This window comes from Leptopilina boulardi, unplaced genomic scaffold, assembly GCF_019393585.1.
Source record: "Leptopilina boulardi isolate dan_hultmark-lab unplaced genomic scaffold, ZJU_Lbou_2.1 LbouV2_310, whole genome shotgun sequence".
In the NCBI taxonomy this organism is placed as follows: Eukaryota; Metazoa; Arthropoda; class Insecta; order Hymenoptera; family Figitidae; genus Leptopilina; species Leptopilina boulardi.
In genome coordinates this window covers 937,435-960,535 of record NW_026137875.1, presented here as the reverse complement: position 1 = coordinate 960,535, position 23,101 = coordinate 937,435, and the positions used below count along the sequence as shown (strand labels likewise).

General features: G+C 25.2%; 1 protein-coding gene across 3 annotated transcripts in view; it reads right to left on the bottom strand.

The window, feature by feature from the left end:
* LOC127283756 (protein PALS1) overlaps positions 1 to 23,101 on the bottom strand; it is a 222,585-nt gene that overhangs the window by 176,802 nt on the left and 22,682 nt on the right. For all 3 annotated transcript variants that reach the window (XM_051308829.1, XM_051308833.1, XM_051308830.1), the window contains 2 exons: positions 20,435 to 20,547; positions 16,849 to 16,909 (listed from right to left, as the gene is read on the bottom strand). In XM_051308829.1, the coding sequence (XP_051164786.1) occupies positions 16,849 to 16,909; positions 20,435 to 20,547 (174 nt within the window). The remainder of the gene's footprint in view (positions 1 to 16,848; positions 16,910 to 20,434; positions 20,548 to 23,101) is intronic.

The following is a 23,101-nucleotide window of genomic DNA, read 5'->3' as shown; positions in this document are numbered from 1 at the left end:
AAAACTATTATCATCTCTGGGGGAATATGAAGTCCATTCGAATAGTAGATTATATTATAAAGCAAAGGAAAAAAAAATGAAAAGAACCAGACAAAAGAAATACTTTGAAATGATGACTTTGAATAATTAACTATATATAAATGAACAAAAGATTCAATATTGAGAATGAAAAATCCTTGCATTAGAATCGAATAATTTATAAAGTAAAATTTTTATACCTCTATTAAAAGTGGATTAAAGTGTTAAATTATTACACATTATTCGAACAAAGGTTGAATCATAATGTTCTTACTCCAATAATCATAAAATTATTTTATATAATATATATATAGGATCAACCACCATGAATATTATCAATGAAAATGTAGACTAGTAATTTCAATATACAAATTTGCCCAATTACTGTCAATTCTATTGAAATTCATAATTGTTCGAATGTAATTTAATTATTCTCAATTTAACATTCAGCTTTGATCCTATAAACATCGAATTTCCCTTCTTCGATTTCCTCTATATATTATTGGAAATTTCATGTCTAAGAGAATTATTAAGCATAAAATGATCATAGAAAATATATTTTCAATTTTTGTTTCATTTAAAAAAAAAAAATCTCAATTTAAAAAGGTTCTTTCACAACAACTTTTGTTCTTATGTTTTTTTTTAAACTAAAGTAGGTATTTAAATTTTTTAAGAGCATAGGTCAAAGTCGAAGCGATTTTCCCATTGAAGCGCATGATTATTCCCCAAATTTCAATTTCATAATTTTCAAGACATCGAAATTCTTATTATCGAAATGTCATTTCACATAATTTTTATATTACGAAATACCATTTAACATAATTTTTATTTTTTCGAATAATCATTTATTATAATTTTCAAATAATAGAATTATCTATATTGACATAATATTTATTTTGCCGAAAACTTCTTTAGCATAAACTTCATTCTTCCGAATGGTTATTTGTCACAATTATTAATTCTCCGAATGATTACATAACCTGAAATTCATTCATACTAATCGCCATTTAATATAATTTGCATGTTTTTAAAATATCATTTCACATAATTTTTATATTTCGAAATAACGTTTAACATAATTTTTATTTTTTCGAATAATCATTTATTCTAATTTTTAAATAATCAAATTACCTTTTAACATAATTTTTATTTTGACAAATGACCACATTGGTTAGAAGTTTTAAATGTTCGAATTTCAATTATCTAGAATTTTCATCTAATCACATTTCCATTTAGTATAATTTTTATTGCTTTGAAATATTATTTTACATAAATTTCAATTTTCTAAACTTTATTTGTTATAATTGTTATTTTTCTAAAATCCACATAACCTAAAATTCACTGACACTATTTGCTATTTGACATAATTCACAAAACACAGAAAATTCAAATGTCCTAAATTTTGTTTTGCCGATATATATAATTTTTCATAATCTCTATTTCTTATAATAGTCACTGTACAGAAGTTCCCTTTTTCGAATTTTCAAATAACATATGATCCAATCAACAGAAATTTCATTTCACCTAAAATGTCACGTCTTAAGGCACTCTCCACACCTTTTTGGCTGACTGCAGGTTACCATGGCAACGCACGAGTGTGAGTGAGACAGAAAATTTGAATATTCAAATTTTTAAATTTTCTGTCTCACTCACTCTCATGCGTTGCCATGGTAACCTGCAGTTAGCCAAAAAGGTGTGAGAGTGCCTTTAGTTTTTGAGCAGTTATTGTTTCCCATCTATGTGTTTTATATATTTTGATTAAAATTGTCGGTAAAGTAGATGCAGATTCTACATAAATAAAAAAAAGAATCTTTATCTACTTTACCGACAATTTTAATCAAAATATATAAAACACATAGATGGGCCAGACGTGATATTATATAGGTGAAATGAAATTTCTGTTAATTGGATCTAATGTTATTTGAAAATTCGAAAAAAGGAATGAATGAAATTGAAATTTGGAGAATAATCATGCGCTCCATGAGTATTATGGAGCTAGCTTCACGGCACCTATTCCAAGGCCAAAAAATTTAATTCCCAGAATTTATATTTGATCAAATTTTCAATTGTCAGAATTTTTATTTTGTTCCAATTAATTATCATAAGAAACTTTTGGACACGAATTTTAAAATTAACCAAACAAAATTAAATACTAATCTTTATTTATGCTTCATCACAGCAGATTTAAGGTAAGTTTATAATCAAAACACTTGAAAATTTTTAATTATCTAAATGAACAAAATTCAAATATTGCACTGAAAAAAAATTTTATTTGATTCAAATACCGGTGTATTTATTATCAAATAAATATTTACTTCAATCAAATATTTCTTATTTGAATCAAATATATAATATTTTTTGAATGAAATATTTCAGTATTTGAAGCAAATACCATTTATTTGATTCAAATAAGAAATACTTGATTCAAGTAAATATTTATTTAATAATAACCAAATACACCGGTATTTGAATCAAATAAATTTTTTTTTCAGTGTGCGCATGATAAATATTTTTCATGAGTTGTCAATTAATTTAATGCAATTAATAATTTAAATTATGTTCATTTATAATTAAATTATTAAATTGTTGATAGTCATTTGAAGCATAGAAATAATTAAAAAATTTCAAATGTTGTGATTATGAACCAACCTTAAATCTGCTGTGACGAACTTAAATAACGGTTAGTGTATTTTTACTCATCTCCAAAAAAATTTTTTCTTATTCAACTGCTTACTATAAATAATTTTCTCTTCTCTTTTTCTTAAAATTCATAATAAAATTAATTTTTGATAAAAATTCAGTGCAGTGAAGAAATTAATTAATAAACTTGTCAATAAGAGCATGGCAGTTATATACATTAATACCGATTTAGGTATCAAAATGTGATTCCAATTTCCGGATAAAAAGGATTTCTAAAAAAGGATCCCAATATTTGGATCAAATTTGATACCGCATAGAATCAAAACGTTGCATTTCAAAATGATACCATCAAAATTAATATGAAATTTTAACAAATAAAAATTCTAACAAAAATTAATTTTAGGCATTAATCTTGTGTCTCTGTGCTAAAAACGAGTTTTTATTGGAGTTTCTCGAGTTTCTAAAAAGTCTATATCAATAGGGAAGTTATCTGACAGTTCAATTAACGGGATTTCTAACCCTTTAATGGCAATCGTAATAACAAAGGAAGAGAATTCCATATATATATATATATAAATAAAATGTGATTTTAAAATAAAAGTTTTACACAAAAATGGCAAAACTATACTATATATAAGCGGTCACTGTTCGTTCCGGTATCACCCTATCCTCATCGTTACCTCTATTTCCTCTAGTTCTTCCTGTTCCTCCTCTTCCTCTTCCTCCTCAGTTCCAGTCAGAAGCCCCAAGCGTCACATCCTGCAGAACCTGGGGCCCCATATGTATGTTGTACGCCCATTGGATAACACACGACACGCACTGTGCATCGCACAATCATTACTCTTCATCGGGAAAACATTCGCATTATATTCCCGCACGGACACGCGTCCACACTCGACTTAACACAGCATCACCAACATGTATATATATATAAATAATAATAATATCACCTTTTCAGCAAATTTCTGGATCAACAAGTAAACACAAAAAAAAGACGTTTTGGCGAAACTCTATATATATAATAATAGCGCAGCTGATGGAAGGAATTGAATCTACATGCTGGAACCATGCCTAGTCAAATAAAAAAGGATATCCGAAAGGATATGTTCTTCTTAAATCAGGTACAAACATAACCTCGATGAAAAAAAAAGAAAACTTTAACATGACGCTAAAAGCTTTGGCGCACATCCTCTAAATATATATATGTGTGAATATTCTCCATCGGATCAACTTGGGAGAGGTTTTCGGCCAAAAACCTGTTGATTATACTATATATGGGCGATTCTCCAAAAAGAGGGCATTTTCATTTCTTTGTTTTATATCATCTAAATATCTTATGGGGATTATTTGAATTTGGACAAAAATGTTATTAATTTAAAGATCCCTTAATTATGATAGCTTATAAAAAAAACTTAAAAAAATCAAATTTTTTAAAATTCAAATTACACAGCCCCACAAAAAAAAAAGTGTCATGTACTTTTGACCGGAATACCCTAACCCTATGTATTTTGACGCGCTGAACACGAATCCGAAGTCCGTTTTGCTCCATCACGTCAGGATTTTTTTCTAACCTCAAAAAACATGTCGGATTTTGAGAAGTAGGCGATTTTTTTAAAAATTGATGTATTAACTTCAAACTTGGTATCTGGGGGTTTTTTTGTGTCGATGATTACGAATCTGAAGTTAGATTTGCAAAATCCAAAATGGCGGATCCAATATGGCGGACGAATTTTGAAACAATTTTAAGATATACTTCAAACTTGGTATCTAGGGGTTTTTTGGGTCGCTGATTACGAATCTGATGTCAGATTTCCGAAATTCGATATGTCTGATTCAATATTAAGGAATTATTTTTAAAAAATTGTCAGATTATTACGAAATTTGGTATCTACAGGTTTTCTAAGTTGCTGACAATTAAGTAACACTAGGGAAGTGCCATACGCCGATTTTTCTGAAACTTGGCAGTAGATTTGTAGTTTTTTGAAAACAATTTGACACGTATGTTTTGTTTTTCCCCAAAAGCTGATTTATGGGGGGAACTACCCCTTGAATTTTTTTTTGGTAGGGGGACATTATTTTACGAAATTTTTTAAAAATTAATGTGCAATAGTGTATCTGGGGGTTTTTTGGGTCGCTGATTACGAATCTGATGTCAGTTTTCAAAAATTGATAATGGCGTATCTAATATGGCCGATAGAAGTCCATGTTGGATATGCCATTTTGAATTTTTGAAATCATGTCGGACTTTGAGAAGTAGGCGATTTTTTTAAAAATTGATGTATTAACTTCAAACTTGGTGGTACTTGTCAGCAACTTAGAAAACCTGTAGATACCAAATTTCGTAATAATCTGACAATTTTTTAAAAATAATTCCTTAATATTGAATCAGACATATCGAATTTCGGAAAACAAATTCTTTGCAGTAGTAAATAAATGTAATTATAAGATATGTTGGGCACAGCAGAATACGCATACAATCTACGCCACTACTCGCTAGCGCGCCACGCGTAATTTGTTAAAACTTGAATATTTTCTAAACTATTCAACAAATCAATTTGAAATTTTCCAAAAAACTTCCTTATACATTGATAAACAAATGTCTCCCTGGAAGTTCTTTGAATTCGAAACTTCCCCACAGACTTTTTGTCGGCAAAGGTAAGAAAACGTGATTTTTTACACATAATTAAAAACTATTAAATATTATTAAACAATTGATAATTTTTAAGTTTATTAATATACTATCGTCTTCTGTGAACTTAAACGCGTTTGTATATCAAATCCCAATTAATTTTATCAACATTTGTCAAAGTTAGGACGATATATGTTTTAAAATTGAATGAAAAATGGAAATGAAAATTTGTCAGTTTTTTGCAATTATTATTTAAACTAATTATTTTTCAAAAAAACTTCAAAGGAAAAAAAGATGCGCCTTTCTATTTCCTATAAGGTAGCACTTTTCAAAACTCAAAATTTCAAAATTTTATTTTTTTGGCATTTGGACAATAGATACTCGGCAATACAGCGTCAGCCGAGCGCCTCGGCGAGTTCTTCTTCCCATCCGCTCATATATTGTCGAAACTCTAAATGTTCGAAATTTTAAACGGTATAGGAACTCCAAATTGTCGACATTTTATTTGAACGACACCTCCAAAAAGTCGACTTTTTCAATGATCGAAAATTCAAATTATAGAAATTTCAATTGGTCGAAATTCTAAATAGTCGACAATTTTATAATTAACTGACAAATAGTCGACATTTAAAATAATAGACGCATAATTATATCAAAAGATCGAAACTTTTTTCTCGTGTAAGATTACTTTCTAGATTTTATATAAAGCCATAGTGGATTTTATTTGCGTGCAAAATTCAAAACTTCTACATTGATTTTGAATTTTGCGCGCAAATAGAATTCACTATGGCTATATATAAAATCTAGAAAATAAACTCACATGAGTAAAAAATGTCCATCTTTTTGATAATTAGAACATTCGGAAATTCTGTGATATAAAAATTCGTACTTTTAGAAATTCGATCTTTTGGTAATTTAAACTTTAAAAAATTCGAGCTTCTGTTAATTCAGGACATTTCAAAATTTAGTCTTACATTATAATTCAAAATTTCAGATATCTTAGCATATATAATTCTCATTCAACACACCCAGAGAAATGTTTTATTTGAACCAAATATAATATATTTGAATTGAATAAACGTATATTTGTCTCACATAGTCTACTATAGCCTATTTATTTGGCGTAAATAAAATTTTTTATTTAAATTAAATAAAAATTTATTTGATTCAAATAAATATTTATTAGCCTGTGAGACAATTATATCATTTCTCTGGATGCAGAATTTTAATAGATTTCGAATTTTTAAATATGTCAACATTTCCAATTCACCAAATTTTAATTTGTCCGAATTTTTAATTGATAGCATTTTTAAGACACCGAATTTTCATTTATCCGAAATTACAAATGACCAAACAAAACATCGACTAAAGGATTCGGTGCAATTTTTAAGATTGACCAATTAGGAATTATCACGAAAATCATGATTGGTCAATTTTAAAAATTGTGCCGAAATATTTGTTCGACTACTTGTAATTTCGGTCAAATGAAAATTCGGCGTCTTAAAAATTCTATCAATTAACAAATATTCGTACGAATGAAAATTTGGACAAATTAAAATTCGATGATTTGAAATTTCTGACATTTAAACATTCAAATTACTTAAAATTCTGTTGAATGAGAAAACGAGAATTATGTTGAATAATTCTTATAATTATGCTAAAGCTGGGTTAAATTAAAATTTTTTTTTTATAATAAAAAGTTGGATAAAGAAAAGTTCTGTGAAATAACAAATTCTACCATAGAAAATTTGGTATCTAAAAATTTTGTTAAGTAAATATTCGTAAAAAAATTCTATTAAATTCGAAAAATAAAAATTCGTCTAAAAAATAATTATATATCTAAAAAAAAATTCATTAAAATGAAAATTCTAATTAATGATTTTTATTGGATAAATAAACGTATAATCGAAAATAAAAAAAAATAACTTTATACAAAACCTAACATATGGTCCTATAAATATGTCATGACAAACGTGAATTAAAAAGCGAGTGTATGGAATGACAATCATCGAATTAGAGTGGAATGACAATGGAAATATAATAGAGAAAGAAAAATAGTGGAAATAGAATACAATAACAGAAATGGAATGTATACCATCCGTAATAATAGAATTATAATTTTAAATATATACGTACAGGTTGTATTAATTTAACTATAGAATAAAAGTAAAAAAAATTTTATTTTTCAATTTAAAAATTAAAATTTAATAAAATGAAACGGTAAAACAATGGCAAAAAAAAGGAAATTTTTAAACCATATTTATTGCAGTATTTTTCTTATGTAGTATACGATAAAACAACGAGACTAATTGATCCTTCAGTCTTGAGATTTGTGATCAATATAAAACAATGCCTGTGTTATCTAATCTAATCTACGCTTAATCTTAATAACACTTCATATATGTATAGGATATTATACACTATAGATCCTTGATTTTAATACTACTTGAAAAGTGATGCTTCAAAAACTATTATTTACGTTTTGTATTTTTTTTTCTTCTTTTAAAAATGAAACTTCCTATATATGTATCCCTATTTCTGTTTTCAATTCAATTGAAACAGTAAAATGCATTTAAAATTTTCATGTTTTCCAAATACCATATATCTAAGTAAGAGAGGATTATATAAATCACTAACTTTAAGCTTATTTTGTATTCAAGTATTTTTCCCTAAAGGAAATATATAATTCTTTTGATCTATCTTTTTATTTAATTAAAAGTATTTTTGCTATACATTCAGAAAAAAATTTATTTGAAACAACCGAATTTTGGTTGAATCAACCAAATGTTTATTTAGATCAAATAAATATTTATTTGAGCTAAACAAACATTTGTTTGGCTCAAATAAATTTTATTTTCCGAACAGATTTTGTTTCAACCAAACAAATTTTGTTTTCCAAATAAATTTTGCTTGAAATAATCAAAAATTACATTCATTCAAAAAAATGAAATATTTGGTTAAAAATAAAAAAAAACTTTTCTCTGAGTGCATTAATAAAATAATTTCAAAAAATGGAACATATTTCTATCTTTTTACTATCATAAAACTAACATTCCTGGCGGTTTTTAAGAAAACAAACATTAAAAAGACATTTCAAAAAAAAAATTATTTCTAATCAATTACTCACCAGGTATATGTAATTAGAATTTTTAATTTTTATGAATGTTTTATTTCTCCAAAGTTGTAAATTATTTTATAATGAATAATTATTTTTAATAAAAAAAAATCAATTTCTATTTTTCAGTGTAAAATATATACATAATTTTCAGTTATAATAGAATAATTATAGAAATCTAATTTTAATTTTTAATGAATATTTATAAACTAAAGAAACTGTCGTTAAATTCTTTATTTATATCTGATAGATTATGCCAAGAACAACACACATGTATATATAATATGACTGGTTTGAAACCAGTTTACACCCTTTGTATCTTTATTTGGAGTTAGCTCTTACGTCCTCTCTCTATATTACATCATGTCCCACATAAACAACTCTAAAGAACTATCTAACCTAGCTTCCTATATAAACACAATCGTAACTTGAAAATAATAATAAAATGAAAACTATCAACAACACTGATGAAATATTCAAGTTCTAACTGTAAGGAATTTTTTTTTTTTTTTAAACAATATATTTTTCAGGAGAAATTGAGAAAAATGTTTAGTCAGAGTAACCAAAATTTGGTTGGGACAACAAAAATTTTTTATTGGTATTTAAGCAATTAAACTATTTGTTTGAGTTAACCAAAAAATTTAGTTAAGTGTTTTTTTTTTGTTGGCATAAAAAAAATGTTTGGTTAGCTCAACCAAATTTTTTTGTTAGGTCAACAAAAATGTTTAGTTGATCAGACCAATAGTTTTTTTTTTTTTTGTAAAATTAAACATTTTATTCTACCTTATTTCTTTTTATTTTACCTTTTTCATTAATTTTATTATTTATTATCAAATTTTAAAGTTTAATTTTTATTTATCCAATTGAAATATTTATGGATTTTGAAAAATCTCATCTTCGCCTGGGATCGAACCTCTGTTTTTAAATTGTGAATATAATTATTTGGTTGCCGTAACCAAATTTTGGTTGGAATTTAAAAATGTTCAAACAAATAATTTTGTTGTCCTAATCAAATGTTTGGTTGAGATAAATCTACGACTTTGTTTTAGCCAACCAAAATTTCGTTACAAGAACCAAAATTGACTAACCAAACGATTTTGTTGCAAACACAAAATGTTTTGTTCAGTGTAGTCATTTTTCTTACATGACTTTTTACACCGAGAAAAAAGATTTCTTTGACAAATTTTTCTTTGATTCAAAGAAAATTTATTTGTTTCAAACAAATTATCTTTGATTCAAAAAAAAATTATCTTCGTTTCAAAGAAATTTGTTATTTTATTCAAATAAATGTTCCTTTGACCCTATAACAAAATGTTAGAATTTCTTTGATTTAATTTTCTTTAAAACTAAGAATCTTTTTTTGTTTCAAAGAAAATTTTATTTTAAATGAAAGAAAACAAATCAAAAAAACTGGTTTCTTTAAATCAAAGAAATCTTTTCTCTGGGTGTAAAAAAGATATTTTAAAGAAATTTCAAATTAACACAATTTAGACTAATTAAATAACTTAATATAGTTCTTAAACGATATTTGAAAAAAATGTTTTTTTGTATCAAATAATTATTATTTGAGTCAATTAAATTGTATTTTGTTTCAAATACACATTGAAAAAAAATTTATTTAAAATACTTGATAACTTGACTATTATCAAATAAAAATTATTTACTTGAACCAAATAATTTTTATTTGAAATTAAATTAATTATTTTTTAACCAATAATTTCTGTATTTGAAACAAATACCATTAACTTAACTCAGATAATAATTATTTGATACAAATAAATATTTACTTGATAATAGTCAAGTAATCGAGTATTTGAATCAAATAAAATTTTTTTTTACAGTACAGAAATTATTATATTGATTCAAATACAGTTTCTTTAATTCAAATTGAGATTAAATTAAAAATTTTTTGGTTCAAGTATAAATATTTCTTTGATAATAGTCAAGTAACCGATTATTTGAATAAAATAAATTTTTTTTTCCAGTGTTATTCTAGTTTTCTTATTATATTAGGTATTTTTAAATACTCCTATTCTGCTATGTTGTGAATCCATAAACTAATTTTTAAAACATTTCCTAAATTATATATGTTTAACCCTTAACCTAAAATTACAATTTGTACACTAAGCTGAAGTATACGCAAAGTTTATGATAAACGATTTTTAAAGAAATAATTTTTTAAAATGAAAAATTCTATAATTTTTTGCCTAAAAACTATTTCTTGTTGTTTTTATTAATCAATAAATTATAAAAAAAAATATTTGTATTTTAGGCAAAAAATTATAGAATTTTTCAGTTTAAAAAGTTATTTCTTTAAAAATCGTTTATCATAATAACGTTGCGTACTTCAGCTTCGTATTTGTACTTAAAATAAAATTGACATTTTTCTAATATAAATGATTCAAATTTTAGCCTCGTCTTCTATTGACATAAGAAAAAAATTTTTAAAAAATTAATTCTGTGCCTCCTTTAAAAAATGTATTCTACAAAATTAAAAAAAAATAGGTCCATTGGACCCCATAGTGCTAAATAAAGGTCAAAATAGTCAAAATAGAGGAATTAACATTAGTTTTCACATTCAGAGAAATGTTGTATTAATGGAGATGAATTTTCAAAAGTTTTAAATAATAATAATAATAATAATAATAATAATAATAATAATAATGTAAGTAGTAATTATAGTTAAATAATTACTTTATATTTCCATTGGGATATCGCGAATCAGAAGGGAAATTCTAGTATCATATGCGTACAAATTCTAAATCAACAAAATCAAGGTTCCAGCGTGTTATTCAATAATATTCAAATACCAGGTTCCAACGGCAACAATTTGCACTCTATAGAGTTTAGCCAAAGTGTCAATTCAGCAGAAGCACACACAAACACACGTATATATATATATATATATATGTAAAGTGTGGAAGTTGCGCGAATTAATCGTGACCTACTCGTGACACGTCACAGACACGTATATATATATAACAGAAAAAAAATAATCTTCCTTGTCAATTTAATTTTTTCTGATATTCCATAATATAATCACCACACATTGGGAATAGAAAAAACTCCTGGCTTTCTTTTTAATTTTCGTTCAATTCGAAATTTCCATACATATTTTTCAAACTGAACCACCTTCTTTTTTTCTTTTTTTTTTTTTTTCTCTCAAGCAGGTTGTTGATCTCAAACTGCGGGAGAAGATAATCCAAGAAGAAGCTGAGCGTTGTGCTGGCCAGTGGAGATCATCTGAAGTAAAACCGAGGGACCACGCAACATATACACAAAGTGGTACCACATAGGTGATACGTGATTATTGTGAATAACTCCTGTATGTGTGTCCCTTGTGTTTCAAAAGGCTGACTTTCACTCCCACCTGGTGACTATACGCATGAACGAACTCAGCTGACGATGTCTCGAGCTAGTTGAAATGTTTCTTGTTAATAAAATATGTATATGAAGTTTTTTTTTTTTTTTGTTATTTATTTTTTCGAATATTATGAGAATTAATTCTGATAAACGTGGACACGAGGGATGAGTTTGGTACCGGTTAACGCGGTGACTAGCACGATCGACCATTCCACACTACCGGTTGTAGGTACCACCAGGTAGATTCGAAGGTTGCATTCTCGTTTGCCTCCTCTCGCGGAGACCACACCGTCTCCTACTCCTGCTCACCTGGGGTATTTACCTGACGAACCTGATTGTCGAACCAACACGAATTCTGTCGGAATTTACCGATGAAACGGCGCTCTTTTAGTTCGAATCTATATATATGTATATATATATAAAAGTTTCACGCAAGTTTATAATAGCATAGTTTCAAGAGTGACCACCAAGTGAAGGTGATTTTTCACTTGAAATATACGTTTTACATGTAAATTTATATTTATTATAACGGATTTTTCAAGGTTCAGAAAAAAAAAAACTGTGCATCTTTAAAAAGTATTACGGAGTAAAAGAGAAGTGATTGTATACTTGGGTTTAGAAAAACAGTTACAGATATTAGTGATTTTTCTAACTTTTAACGGATAGGAGATGCAGTGTGTTTACTAATATCATTCAACAAACACGGTGCTCTTGAGTGAATTTAAATAAAATTTTTAACTAAAATTTCAAAGGAAATTTTGTATAATATAGGTTGAAGAAAACATAAAAAAGGAAAAAATCCACTAGGCACTTTTTTTGGCAGCAAAAATAAGTTTTTATTGATGATTCGCGTACAAAACTATATATGGGGCATATATAGTAAATATAACCTTTTTCCATTAACATTCATTTGTTTTTTTTTAATTTTCATAAAAACATACTAAAAATCGTTGCGTCAAGCTTAAAAATTGTAAATAGTAATTTAAAAACTAAAAGTACCATACTTTCGCAGATAGGGGAAAAAATTCTTCAGTCATCAGATATTGTAATGCAAAAAAAAAAATTAAAAATCGAAAGTGTCCATCTTTGAGAAAACTCACTTTATAAGTTTAATTTCAACTTTTTTGTTGCTTCTGTTATAGGTACGTTATTTTTGAGCACATATTTGAAAAATTTGAGAAAAATGAACAAATTTCATATATAGCATAATTTTTAATTTCTTAGTACAATAGATTAAAAAATGTTCCAAAAACACACTTTCTTCGTTGACGTTAAATTTCAAAAAATCATAACTTCCATCATTTTCATCAAATAAAAAAATAAGTATTTCCTTATTTTTCATATAGATTTCGAAAAAAATGTTTCGGACAAAAAAAAATTTTCAATGAAAATTTCCCATAGAATGCCCCATATAGAAAAAAAATTTGAGAAATACCTCTGTCATTCTTTTGTTTTTAAACTAATTTTCTGTTTCTGTTATTTATTTTTTAGTGCCTTATCCACAGAAAAATTGCAGGCAAAACATATCACATTAGGAAAACTTTCATCAGAAAAATCAAATTGATCCGCAGCAATACCTTTATAGCTTCATTTGAATTTTATTTTGAATAATAAGCATTTTCTTAATTTTTTTTGCAGCAAAGCAGACATAATTTTAAACGGTTTTCACTGTAATTCCCAGACTTCTTATAATTCAAAAGGAACATCCTAAAGAAATTAAGTATATACCTAAATTAATAATCTTTCTTAATCCCTTCGCAGTCTAGTAGAAAAATCGTTTGTGGGTCCAAAACGGTTCAAAAAAAAAAAATTTCCAATTAAATATCATTTATCATCGTATTAAAAGTTTTTGAGGTCGCTGAATCCAAATTTGATGTCAGATTTTAAAAATTCAAAATGGCGGAAAATTTTTAAATTGATTCAATTCGTATAAAATTCGGTACTTGGGGGTTTTTGGGTCGCTGAATCCAAATTTGAAGTCAAATTTGGATTCAGAGACCCCAAAAACCCACCAAACCCAAATTTTGAACGAATCGAATCAATTTTAAAAATTTTCCGCCATATTGGGTCCGCCATTTTGAATTTTTTTTAAATCTGACCTCAAATTCGGATTCAGCGATCCCGAAAACCTTAGTATGTATATTCATTGACACTCAAATCGAATTATGTTTAGTATTTTTTTTCTAATGTGGACAGATAATGTCAAAAGTCACAAAGGTGGCACGACTTTTTTTTTGGACATAATATATGGACCATCGACTGTCAAGGGGTTAAACAACTATATTTTGATGTATTACCTTGTAAACTTATTTTTAGGTTAATAAAGGATAGAATTACGTTTTACGTTAAGTAAAATAGTCTAAAAATGAAATTTGATGTTAGGTTATGCTTACATAAGAGATGTAAAAGAGATAAAATTAGTTTAAAAACAAAAGAATGACAGATGTATATCGCAAATTTTTTATAGTTTTGTACGCGAATTATCAATAAAAACTTATTTTTGCTATTAAAAAAAAGCGCCAAGTGGATTTTTTTTATGTTTTCTTCATCCTATTACCACTTATAGAAACAAAATTTGCATCGAAATTTTTTATAGTTTATTTTTTAGTTAGCTAAAAATTTTATTTAAATTCACTCAGGAGCACCGTGAAAAACTTCCGATTATTTCCTAATTTTTCGCAGTTTATTTTCTCTTGTTAAATTAAAATTTTTTTATTGTAAGCATGAATAAATTTAGAAATATCAACAAAAATTGACTACATTTTATGAAAATAATTGTTTTTTAAGTTTATATATTTCTTTTATTGTACTATATTATTCTTTTATTGTAGTCAATTCAGATGTATTTTTTAAACACAATTCAGAGTAAGCTAACGCATTTAAATAAAACTTGTTATGATACCAGGAGGTCAAAAAATAGCCATTTTTTAAGAATTTTTTGCAATGAAAGTTGTTAACACAGAAAATTAAAAGGCATTAAAATTTATTATTTTAATCCAATTTTGCTTATCTTAATACCAAAATGGATTAAAATAAGCAAAATTGGATTAAAATAATAAGCGTTGCAGCTTATTTTAATACCTTATAATTTTCTGTGAAATCAAAAACAAAAAATATTTAGTTAATATAAAATCAAATCTTATCTTTAATCGAAGGAATAAAAAAAATATTAGATTTACACAAAATAGCAGGTTTAAAAAAAGAAATTAAAATTTTTTTTGAAGCTGCAACTTTGTGTACATGTAATATTTTGTCATACCTTAAAAAAACAAAAAAAACAAGATCTGATCATATATTAAATAAATATTTTGCTGTTTTTGATTTCAGATGATCCAGATAGAAAATATCCTGCAGCACTTCCTAAATTTTGTCTCTACTTTTACTACTAAAGTTACATAATCCGATGCAAAAAATTACATCCATAGTTTTAAAAAATAATTTATTTTCTAATCGTTGATCATAAACAATATGAACTTCAGCATCGTAGATTTATAGAAAAATTGAAAAAGAATAAAAAAACCAGAAAATTTTAGAAAATAGTCTAAAACATTTAGGTAAATAAATACAATGTTGAAGAGAAGAACAATTAAAAATTTTAAAAATTGCCAAAGAAAAAAAAAATTTGGAAAAGAAAATTGAAAATTTTTTGGACAGTTTGTAAAAATAAATAAATAAATTCCAACAATTACCAAACAAAGAGGGGAAAATTGAAAATAAAATCGAAAATTTGTAAAAATAAAAAATTGTCGAAAAAAGAAAATTAATATAGTTTTAAGTATCTATTGGAAAAAAACGAGACTTTGAAGAAAAAATCAAAAATTGAGAAAAATAAAATTTACTTAAAAAAAATTTTAGTAAAAAGACCTGGATAATTCCTGCTCTTTCCGGTTAATTAAATTTCCGACAATTTCCCAATTTTTCCTGTTCCAGTAAACATCCTGAATTTATTTTAATGGATGATGTAATACAAAGAAGAATTTTCACAAAAAATCCGGAACAAATTTTCCTTCCTCGCATTCTATATTATAATGATAAAATAATTATTTGCAAAGAGTGAATTTAACCATTGTTTCGTCGATATTGATTTATATTTGCGTAAAATGAACACGCGTTTTATAATATATTTATTAATAAAATTCAACGGATAACCATTAAATATACATAATAGTATATCTATTTCCCATTAATTTCATTAAATAAATAAATAACAGTGAGTTATATTTTAAATTTAATAAAATTAAAAACAAAAAATTTTATTAAAACAAAATTCAGGGAATTTTTAATATTTTATGTTATTCAAAAAAAATATTTAAACGACAATTTTCTTTATCGTTGCTATATTATAACTTTTATTTTTTACTTTTTGCAATACTTCTTTTTTTCTATTTCCATGAAAGTTTCGAAAATTCGTTTAGTTTGATGAAACACCGTAATACAAATTACTTCACCATAAAATAATGCCACAATAAAGAAAATGTTCTTTACTATCAAAGAGATTCCTTCTATCCCCGCATCTTAAGAAGAGATTTGTTTCACGGAAAATTAATTTAATTCCATTAAATCCTTGCAAAGTGCTTTCAACTTTAAGCTTCAAGGAAATTCTGTGGTTAACTTATTCTTACCTTATAAATTTTGGGGTAGATTTTTAAAAAGCCACCTTTATTATTTTCAATATTATTATATGATAAAAAAAAGAAATTAAATTATGATTCAATTTAACATCATCATTATCATAATTTATCAGAAATTTGTTTCCATATATTATATCTTAAAATTAACGATTTTTAAATTTTAGAGAAATATTTCTTGATGAAAATTTTAGTAACTATTTAAAAGTTGAGGTCTTCAATTACTATTTTTGATTTAGAATCTAATCAAAAGGAAGAAAATGAAACGACTAAAATGTTCTTCCTATGTATCCCTTTAATTTACAGACAGAGACCTTTATATATATGTAAATGGCCTGAAGTATAAATAAAGAGTCTAGAAAATCGTTTAAACAAAAAAAAATGTACGAGTCCTTTTCACCGTCTATTGTATTTTTGTATAAATATGAGAAATTTTAATTTTAAACAACACTTACCCATCTTGTTGCCACTTTTTTTTCTTCTTACTCGAAGGCATATTGTTCTTGATTTGATGCACTAAAAAATAAATTAGTTTATCAGATTTTGTTATGTAAAAGTTGAAAAAATTAAATCTTATAATCAATAAATAAAGAGACAATAATTAATAGTAAATAAAATTTTTTTTATTATTGTACGATTTTAGGTGAGATTTTGACTTTTTCAGAGTAGGTTAACCGATTGCAATGAAATTTTGGAATTATGTTATATATAGTAAGACTAATCTTTAACGTAAATTGCAGCTTAAAATATTTGTTAGTTTACGAGATTTGCAATAATAACAAAAAAATTTAAACTGCTATATCTTCCGTTCTAATTATTGGATTGAGGTCTACTTTTTTTAAAAATGTCAAGGAAAATGAGAGGAATAAATCTCTTTCAGAACAAATTTTGATAATTTTACAACTAAAAAAATTATTAAATAATAATTGAATAAATTTTAAGCGACAATCCAAAATTCAATCACTTAAACGCTAAAATGATCTTACCTGTGTTTTCTTTAATGTTCCAAAGGAATCCAATTGTAAATGCAAGTTTAACTTTTTTAATTTTAATAATTTACGAGTATAAACAATTACGATTTCTGGTAGTTGACGTGAAGACGACATTGCGCACGCAGCATTCTCCTGTAACCAGCTGACGTGATTCGTGGACTAAATTGGCTACATGAGAATGCTAGCTGCGTGCGCAATGTCGTCTGCACGCCAACTAGCAGAAATCGTAATTGTTTATACTCGTAAATTATTAAAATTAAATAAGTTAAACTTGCATTCACAATTGGATTCCTTTGGAATATTAAAGAAAACACTGGTAAGATCATTTTAGCATTTAAGTGATTGAATTTTAGATTGTCACTTGAAATTTATTCAATTATTATTTAATAATTTTTTTAGTTGTAAAATTATCAAAATTTGTTCTGAAAGAGATTTATTCCTCTCATTTTCCTTGACATTTCAAAAAAAAGTAGACCTCAATCCGATTATTAAAACGGAAGATATAGCAGTTTAAATTTTTTTGTTATTATTGCAAATCTCGTAAACTAACAAATATTTTAAGCTGCAATTTACGTTAAAGATTAGTCTTACTATATATAACATAAGGTAAATGCACCAGTAATCGTCAGTACATGAGTTATCGGCAGCTAGTACATTATATTGTAAAAAATAAGATTAATGTAACTTTCCTGTGTTATTAATTGTGTGTTTTGATAAAATAAAACCTTTCGGCATCGAAAGGATACAAATTCGTCGTGTAAATAGTAAATTTTTAATTAAAAAAGTATATTTTTTCGTGACAAGGCCACGTACTGACTAGATCTTCGGCATTTCTTAAAGTTCTGCTTAGGCGAATGACATATACAAAATAACTTGTGGTTAGTAGTGTAAAGTGAATTGAAAGTTAAGCTTATGTTTTTATCATAAAGTAATAAAACTACTATTGATGGATTAAAAAAAATAAGTTAATATTTAAATTATTATTTTATTATTAAGGAAAATGATAACTAAAACTCTAAATTCATCGTGTGTCAGTAATCATCAGAGATGACGATAACTAAAAAGTTTTAAGTACATGAACAACTGACTTTTTTATTGAGTGATGTTAAAAACCTTTGTTTTCAATGTAAAAATAAATTTTGTATATTATAATATTAATAGATTTTAGTTATGGTCAACCGAAAATTGGATGAAATGAAAGTTATTTTATATTTTCTTTTATGACGATAACTAAAGCAGGAGGCTGTCGAAAACTAAAACATGTAGGTTTTGTGTAGTATTTCTGTAAATTAAGAAAAATATTTTTGTTAATGTTAAATATGTTTAATTATATTAAAAATTTGTTTATAATTTCATATTTTTTATAATTTTTTTCTTTTTTAAAATTATTTATTTTTTTTAAATTTTATATTTATTTATTTATTATAGAAAAGTATAGTATATTAAGGTCATGTGACTGTTAGGTCTGTAATTTTAATTTGTCCGTAACTTATCTCGTAAAATGCTGAATGGACTAAGTAAAATGAAATTTTATGTGGAGGAAATTAAAATATGATAAAGAATGGTTATGAAGTACGAAAATATTGATATATTGTTAAATAAATATAATAAAAGGCATAAAAATTGTTAGAAAATCGCAGACACTCCTAACCCTACATTTTCTAATTATATAGAATTATTTTATTCAAGTATTTTATAATAATTATTTAACAATATATCAACATTTTCGCACTTGACAACCATTCCTTTTATCATATTTGGAACTTCTCCATAAAATTTCAACTCAATTCATTCAGTATTTTATGAGAAAAGTTACTGAAAATTAACATTACATACCTAACAGTCACATAACCTTAAATTGAATGTAAATGTATATTAAATTTCATTTCTAGTATTGCATATTTGCTTCATATACAATATATTAAATATAATACAGATTTTTCTAACAGTAAATTGCTATAATTATACTATAATATATAAGAAAATCAATTTAAAAAGTTTGTTTTCATATTTTAATATCACTGCCGATTACTAATACTTTTACTTGACGATCACTAAGGCAATTAGTTTTCATCCTTGCCGATAACTAACACATTTGCATGTTACGAACTTTATTTATAAATAATTATTAACAATAATACTATTTTTAAAAAACAAGAGTTAATTATGCTTCTTTAGACTTTAATTTATTCTTAAATATTAATTATTAGTTTAGAAATACCGTTTAACATTGTTTAATACCCAATTAAAGTTGTCAATTCGGCTTAAGATGACGATTACTAGTGCATTTACCTTAATTCTACTCCGAAAATGGCACTATTAATTAGTTAAATTTTACTAATTCAAAAGCAAAAAGTGAGTCACTAATTCAAATTGGTTAAAATTTTCATTAATTCAGATTTATAGACTTATATTTCTATATTTCTTGTAAACTTTTATTTTTGTTCCTTTATATTCGAAAATCTGCTTTATATAAAAATTCAGTTGGGTATATTTAGAAATTCTATTAAATCAGAATTCAGTTAAATAAAAATTTTATTCAATATGAAAATTCGCCTTGTTTAAAAATATAAATATTATTATTATAATATATTATAAATATATAAAAATATATACTTTATAAAATTCTGTTAAATAAAAAATTTGACAATTTTTAATTCGACACTACGAAAATTCCAAAAGCTCTAAAGTATAGGGGGAATACATTGATGCATGCCTGTTTTACTGTTTTGTTGCATTGAAAAATAAAAAAAAGTTTTTCGGATTTATTTTCCATAGAAATACTAACGTATCAAAAAAAAAAAAAAAAAAAATCCTCCAACACAGCTTGTAGTTCAATAAAAAAAAGTTTTTCACTTCCTCATTGAGAAAGTATTTTATTTTTACAGTCACATAATTTTTAAAAAGAATGAAAAAAAAAAGATTTATTCCACAAAAAAAAAACACTAAACCAAGAAAAATGTATTTTTCCAAAAATAAATTTAATTATTTTCAGCCAGATTTTTATAAAAATAAATTGCTAAAACTAATTTGAAAAATTGTCAATTACCTGATGAATATATTGAATAACCTCGGAATGAGTCGCGTTTTCCAGGGTTCGTCCATTGACCTCAAGGATCTCGTCACCCACCTCTAAACTGTCTGCATTATCTGCAGGAGATCCTGAGAAGCAAAAAAAATTACATTAAATATATATTTATGAGACGTTTCATTAAAAAAAAAAAAAAATCTCGATTTTTACACATGTTTCTAATTTTTCAATTCTTTTTAGAAATTTTTATTGGATAGAATTTCATTGCATAGAATTTTCTTTCAGATAAATTTTCATTTATTCGAATTATTATTTAATAGAATTTCCATATAACCGATTTTTCATACTACAGAATTTTTACTTAATCGAAAAATCATTTAACAGAATTTCTAATTGATAAAATTTTCGAACAAAATAAAAATTCAGTGAAGTGAATTTTCGGTTATATAAAAATTCAGTAATAAAATTCTAACGATTCTAACTAATGATTTTTAATTAACCTTCTAAACTAACAATAAATTTTAAGATCCAACAAAGCTCTTTTATATATATAAATCCGAAAAAGCTTATATACAAAGTGCCCTATACTTCAGAGTGAATTAATTAAGAAACTTTGGATACCTGAAGTGAACCTAAACTTCATACACTTTAAGCTCACTATAAGAAGATAAGTTTAACTCCTTCAGATAAAGACTTTAAACATCTTGAACCAAAAATACAAACTTCAACTTATAATCTTAAATGTTATACAGAGCAGTATCGTTTAACTTTCCAGCTTGTAATTCAGTCAACTTCAGATTATGAAAAAAAAAAAAAATGTTTAAAACTTTTTTTTTCACTGGGACTGAAAAAAGTATTCAAACATTACTTTTTCGAAAAATGTTGCTAAAAAAAATAATTTAATAATGACATTTTATCTTAACCTCAATAGTAATATTTTTAATATTAATATTTTAAAATAATAATAATTTTTAATAGTTTTAAATCTATTAATAATTAATAATTTTTAAAATAATAATATTTATAATTTAAATCAATTAATTATATTATTCCACATTGATTGGGACAAATTTCAAGTTATTATTAATATTATTTATTCTCATTATTTAATAATTGTATTTATTATTTCACTTTTCTTTTGTAAAATCAAAAGCTAAAAAAATAATATAAAAAAATTAATTTAATTAAATTGAATTCTAATTGCCGGCAAAGGATTTTCTGTTAAAAATTTTCAATTTCATAAAGCCTTCTCATTGTCCTTGAATTAATTAATTAATTAATTTGTTAATTAGGTCGAAGACTACTTTGAATATATAATTATGATCTACAATATTACTCTTGAGTGTGTAGGCGGAAATTGGCACTTTAAAAATATTTAAAACATTTTTTTCGCATTTAAAATAATTTTCAAATATTTTTCTCAAAAATAATAAAACACCATTTTTTTTTTGTTAAATTAACTTATAATTATAATAATGCAAATTATTGCATTTGAAATTATTCTCCCAAAATTTAATTCATTTATATCTAATAATAATAATAATACTAAAACAATTATTATTATTATCATTTTGTAATAAATTGTAATTTGATAATATAACAAAAATCATTTATAAAAAAGAGAAAATATTTTAACAATTATTCGCAATGAAATATAATACGAAATTAAATTTCTAATTAAATTAATTTATCTTCTCATTATACACTGAATTCCAGTAAAGTTAGAAAATAAATTTAAATTCAACTGGCGATTCTTGTTATCTGAAGCTTTATTTATATGCAAGTTTATTTTTTTAACCTTACATATAAAAATAGAACTTTAAGTTGATTTTTTTTTTTTTTTTTTAATTTCGCAGATAACAAATATAATAAGAAAAAAAGAGCTAATTATTTATTTGACCGAAATTAAAAATGTCCAAACAAACATAACCTTGAAAAAAGATTTCGGCTCAATTTTAAAAATTCTCCAATCATAAATTATATATATATAGAAAATTGTGATTGGTCAATTTTTAAATTCGCGCCACAATTTTTTTTGTAGGTTATGTTTATTCGGACATTTTTAATTTCGGTCAAATGAAAATTCAACATTTTTATGAATTCTATTAACTAAAAAGTGCAAATAAAAATTCATTTAAAAAGAATTTCTATCAATTCTAATTCGAAAAATGAAAATTTGTCTAAAAAAATAAATTATAACAAAATTCAATTAAAATGAAAATTCTAATAATAATTGATTATTATTAATTCAGTTCCAAATTAATCTACCCTTTATAAAGAATTAAATAAAAGGATTTTTTAGTTAAGAAAAAAAAGCGACAAATTGTGTATATAAATAAAAGAAGCACAATATATAGATATACAGTTTATTGTGCGATGAAAAATTAAAAGAAAAATTGTGAACTAATTAATTGAAAATATAAAAACGAGTAAATGAGAAGAATCTAAAGAAGGTAAAGAAAAATTTAGATTTGTGAGTATTTTTTTTCATACTAATGGTTCACCCTGAGGACGTTTTTAAAAGGAGGGCACTATATTCAAAGAGTCTCTCAATGCAGCTTTCTCTCTCTCTCTCTCTCTCTCTCTCTTCATCCCTCCTTTCCACTCAAAGTCTGATCTTTAAAGGGTATGATAGTAGTTACAGACCGATGCTGTCAGACACGAGGATACATATCACATCCTCTA